General features: G+C 39.5%; 1 protein-coding gene across 2 annotated transcripts in view; it reads left to right on the top strand.

Moving 5' to 3' along the window:
• Window positions 1-234: 234 nt before the first annotated feature.
• Window positions 235-5758, top strand: part of SLC25A36 (solute carrier family 25 member 36) — a 32714-nt gene continuing 27190 nt past the window's right edge. Inside the window, exon 1 of one of the 2 annotated variants that reach the window (XM_083363656.1) lies at window positions 235-350. In XM_083363656.1, coding sequence (XP_083219782.1) covers window positions 310-350 — 41 coding nt within the window. In that variant the 5' untranslated portion in view covers window positions 235-309. Of the gene's footprint in view, window positions 351-4489; window positions 4682-5758 lie in introns of those variants that run through there. The other variant, XM_083363655.1, reaches the window with a different exon arrangement.

Below are 5758 nucleotides of genomic sequence, written 5' to 3' on the forward strand. Positions count from 1 at the left end.
TATACTGAGATCCATTAAGTGCTTCCCCAACTAAAGCAAGCTTCCCTCTTTGAAGCCTCTACCACTCCGTATAAAGAGCTCAATTCAACATTAACACAAGCGGGCTCTTCCTCTCTCTCTCTGAATGGGCCTCTATTTATCGCTTTTCTAAATGACGATCAGTTCCTTGCCCAGAAGATGGCGCACACAGCGGTTCGCCAGGCGCTGCCGCACCTTTAAGCAATCACAGAGGAAGGAAGTGCCCGACACCATCTCCTTCCCTTCCTCTCCCCCCTCCCTCCCGACCGCCGGAGAAAAGAATGAGAGAGAATGAGCTGGAAAGATACCACGATCCATTTATTTGCTGGAGGGTAGGTAGAATTGAGGCAGGTTTGGGCCCTGAGGTGGGGCGTCAGAGGGGAAACGTGCGGGCACCTAAGCCGGCTGTGATGCTGGAGAGAAAGGTGAAGGCTTCCCCTGGTTCGCCCAGGCTAGCCAACGGTTAACGGGGGCGATATGGAACACGGTTGCTGAAGCTGTAGGCCTGCCTACTTGGGAGGGAGAGATTTTTTCGTATTTTGCAGAAAGACCTTGGGTGGAAGCGGGCCTCCTGCTGCAGCTCCCATAGAAATGGCTTCCCGAGAGTTGGAAGCATCAGCTGCTGGCCGGAGCGGTGAGTGTGGGCCCTGCGCGGCGAGGCAGCCCAGGTGAACGCAGGAGGCCTAAGCAAATTGACTGATGTAAAGCTAGAAATGGGTAGTCTGCGTATTGGATGGTAAGATTTAAGGCCAGAAAAATAAGGCTAGAAGGAATTGTCTTCTGGCTCTGACTAATGAAATTGGCCCTGCGCGAGATTTGGGTTTTTGAGGGAAGATGTTTCTTTTTTCCTGTTTCTTTTAATTGGAAGGCAGAATCTCTTTTGGGAAGTTGCATATGGTTCAATATTAGTTATAAACCATAAATAAAATAGGAATTCTTATTTAATAGTATTCAGATGAATAATTATTCAGTTGAACTAAAAGAATTTTGTGTGATTTCAAACTAAAAATGCAAGACCCAAGTTTCATCAAGAGAAAGTTTAATGCTATACCCTAGAGGGGGGGGGGTAGGCAACCTCGGCTCTTTTATGACTCATGGACTTCAACTCCCAGAATTCCTGAGCCAGCATGGGGGACTATGACCCCCTTTATGACTCATGGACTTCAACTCCCAGAATTCCTGAGCCAGCCATGCTGAGGAAAATGGGAGAGGTTTCCAAGCTGAGCCAGGCTGACTCAGGAATTCTGGGAGTTGAAGTCCATGAGTCATAAAAGAGCCGAGGTTGCCTACCCCTGCCCTAGACATTATAGGGAGAATCTATTTGTCACATCACTGCTTATTCATGAACAAATTCAAACTGAATAATATATACATAGCATATAGCACAACAATTTTGGGTGGGGTTGACACATGCACTAAGGCCCAGGGGTCTTCAAACCTGGCCCTTTTATGACTTGTAGACTTCAACTCCAGAATTCCTCAGCCAGCATGCCTGGCTGAGGAATTCTGGGAATTGACAGTCATAAAAAGGCCAAGTCTGAAGACCATGAATTGTTGAATAAATTATTTATGTTGTTGCCCTGAGTTCCTGAATGAAAGGAAGGTTATATATCAGTCAGATAAATAGTTATGTGGGAATACATGGATTGACTTAGAAAACAATATTGTTTGAGTTAATCCATTCTGTGGTTTAGCAGGATACAGTAATCTTAACACTGCAGATTTAATAGTAGACTTTTATTAAGTTTGATTCTTAATTGAAACAAATATGTTTAGACAAACTATCGAAACAGCATATCACTTTATTAATTGAATACTTATACATGTCCACATTTTTGTACTTGTATTGTGACACAGCATACAAGTATGTAAGAGGCATATTTGGTTATATAGTAGTGTATTCATCTTGGTTCATTTAACCCAGATGTTGCCAAAATGGTTTACCAGTTACACTGTGCTGCTGAAAATAGCTTTTTGTTCATCTACATTGGAGAATCAGGGGCTGCTAAGGCTTAAAGCAATAAACAGCCAACATCTTAATATATTGTGAAAGGTTGGAAATCAAGATAAATTAAGCACTGAATTTTGCAACATTGTTTTCAAGCCCTTTAAGATAGAATCCAGGTGCTCCTCAGTATGTATTAATTACACATGTCCATTTTGTATGATCACGGCTTGCGATGTTTTCACTCAATATAGAAAATATTGATCCTAGCATTTTAGGAATACCAGGTAAGCCATCTGTGCATAAATGATTTAATGGCTATTGGATGGTTATATATATTTGCAAATATGTTGCTATAAATATAATACAAATATGCCTCAGTCTTTTATAATAAATTTGGAGATGGGGAAAAATGTAATCTTGTTGCAAAATAACCTGACCTGTATTTGTTCCTTTTAAACCAAGTTGGACTTTTTCCATATTTAGAGAAATGAACTTCAAATAACCAAGAAAAAATAAAGTCACAAAAGTATGTTCAGGACAGGTAGTTGTTGCTGCAATACAGGAAAGAGAAAGCTTTTCAGATATTTTCAATTGCAGCCTTATCTAGGTGTGCTAGGAATTCAAAGTTCTATTGATTCATGGAGTTAGATAATGTTTTAACACTATCCCATTTGTATCCTATACTGAAATAGTATTCAAAGTTTCTTTCTTTAAAAAGCGACAGATACAGTCCTTTTAAATTCTCAAAATAGCTAAACTTTGAAAGGTATTAGTAGTAATGCAGTTCAGCAAATTGTCAAATTTGTTGTTTATTAAGCACTTATGATTTGTAAAAATTAGAAAATCAATAAAATATTATAGAAAAAGATAACTAGGATGCAGAAAGTAACAAACAGTATTATCAAGCTTTTTTATATAAAGTAAGGCTTTTTTTAAAAAAACAACATAGTACTGTGTTAGATTTTAACTTCCTTAACATCCAACAATATTAGGTGAGTAGTTGTCATCCAGTACATCTAAAAGTGCTAAGTTGGAGAAACCTACTTACACAGAAGTAAAATCCCATTAGGTTTATTCTGTTCACTCCCAACAGTTCACAAAAATTGGCTGTTAGCAGAATAGGTCCTCAGGTCAGATCTATTAAGTCCCTTGTGTTTCTTAGTGCTTATACAATTGGTTCTAAAGAATATTTAATCCTCTTGATAGTTGGGATAGGGGGATGATAAACTTTTCCCAAAGCTGATGGCCATGCAATTTTTAAAAAATGTTATACTGGTTGAAGTTCAAAAAATATGGGATAGAGGTAATGAATCTTGTACTAAATTAGAAATTACCATAGAACTATTCTAAAGAAAGTATAGAAAGGTCCTGAAGTTAAAATACATAAACAAGCTGATAAGAAATAGTTGCAGTCTGAGATGCTGAGTCCCATAGGGCTGAGGAAGGGTAAACAGTGTGGAAAGGAAATATTTGTAAAGCTGAGTATCTATCTCTTCTTGTATTCTTCCAAAATTAGTAAAATTGATTGGAGTACAACAGGGACTAGAATTGTGAACATACAAGTGAGAGATATCGATTCCATTTTCTATACTTAAACTCTTGAAAGACTGAAGTAACACAGATCAAGTCCTCATTCAGCCATGTCATTGGATATTGTTTGAGCCCATCACTACCTATGTTTGAACAATCTATATAATCTATCCAACGATCTTTGCCTACCAGACCCAGAAAATTAGGTGAACTAAATATCGTGGTTCTGTTAATTGTGGGAAAACAGGTTGTGCAAAACTCAGCTTCTGCCTACGATACTTTATAACTTTTTAATTGGAGAAACTTTTAATATGAATCTCGCTCTCACGAGGCAAAGGGAAATGAATAGCTCGCATGTCCTTTTTCCCTCCGACAGGAAAGGGGGGAGAGGGAGCCGCGTCTGTGAGAGAGAAAAGAAAGAAAAGAGAGAAAAGAAAGCCTCTAGAATCCTTGCAGCAGGTGCTTCTCTAGACCAGCGTTTCCCAACCTTAGGAACTTGAAGATGCGTGGACTTCAACTCCCAGAATTCCCCAGCCAGCTGGCTGGGGAATTCTGGGAGTTGAAGTCCACGCATCTTCAAGTTCCTAAGGTTGGGAAACGCTGCTCTAGACCACTCTAATTCGTATTTACTCGAAGTGAAACCCAACTTCAGGGGGGCTTGGTCCCAAGAAGGGAAGGAGAAACGCGAAAGCATGCGCTTCCCAGGCAAACTAGATGGTGCAGCGTCTCTTGCTAACCCTGCCCTCGCCATCCCGGCTTAATCGACTTTGAAATTTTGGGGGGGTTTTTTTTGTTTTTTTTTTTTTAGGGAGATGCTTTTGCTTTGCGTCGGTATACAGCTCAGCACGTAGTCACGTGCACTAAGCCCGCCCAATTTAGCCAGCGACGTCATGGTCCCTGGTGAGCCAATGGCGCGTCTGTTTATATTGGGCTTGGCTTTGCCTTGGAAGCGAGAGGCCAGGTGGCTGGCTGCGCTTTTGCCTGATTCCTTGCCGGGGCCGGAGTTTCTGCGAGTCGTCTCTGAGGAAGCGCTGTTAGGGCTTCCTAGTTTGTGCTCGTCGCCGTTCAGATTAGCAAGAAAGTGGTGTGGGAGAAGCCTCCCGTTCGGTCATCCTTGAATCTTAATCGGGATAAGAATGAGAATATGAGCCAGAGAGACATTTGCGTACATCTCTTTGCTGGAGGGTAGGTGAAATATTACGATAACCTCCCTAACTTTCTGCCTTAAAATGTATTGACTTATCTGCTCCATATACAAAACTTCTGTGTAATATGTGGCCTATGATGTTTAATTGTTGGAGCGTGTGGAAGGGCGTATGCGTAAGATAGATTTTTTTTCCTCTCAAAATAGAATGGACATTGGGATGATTTGAATTAAGGCTAAAAGATTTCTGACTGAACCATTTTTAAGTCACCATGCATTAATGCATATTAGGTAATACAGGTTTTAGTATTTCATGGGTAGATTTATAATAAAATGGTGTGATACATCTGTAACATTGATGTTGTGTGCTGCAGGAAAGAAAGTTAAAACTTCAGTCTGTGCAGACAGAGGTTATGATCTTGAATTAGCTGGTTTTCTCCCTATTTTTATTTGTATCATTTATTGTTGGCTGGATTATGTTAATCTACCTTGCAAACATGCATGCTGGGAAATCATTTGAATGTACAAAAATACTTTCGGATAACATCAATTTCTTGAAATATATAGTTGATCAGATAATCTACTGCGGTCTGGTACTAGGTGCATTTTCTTGAGTGTCTTCAAGCTGATAAACTGGTTCTAAACACTACTCTTGTGTTATAGACTTTGTATAAATAAAAGATTATATACTCCCAACAATTTCGCTTGTAATCTTACATGCATTTATCAGATATACATCCCATTCAATCTAGCTGGAAGATCAAGTACTAGATGGTAGTTTGATGTAAAAATATGTAAAAATAAGCCCATGGAATGAAGAATTCTGACCATATACACTTGCTTTTATTTTTCAAAGGGGCTTTGCAAATAAATTCCACTGACTTCAGTGGAACTACAGATTCACTGATGATGTTCCATTCAGGAGATTAGATTTTCCCATCCTTCTGCAACTTTCAGAATATTTTCAGATCTGTGTTGCATGACACATTCATGATTTACTCAAGCTGATTTTCTAAACCCTGGTTTATTTAACCAATGTTTCCAGGTTTGAAGAATGAACTGATCTATAAATTTAGCACATGGTAAGTTTATACACAACTGGCAAAGCTAATATATAG

Source organism: Vipera ursinii (genome assembly GCF_947247035.1).
Source record: "Vipera ursinii genome assembly, chromosome: 5".
Taxonomy (NCBI): domain Eukaryota; kingdom Metazoa; phylum Chordata; class Lepidosauria; order Squamata; family Viperidae; genus Vipera; species Vipera ursinii.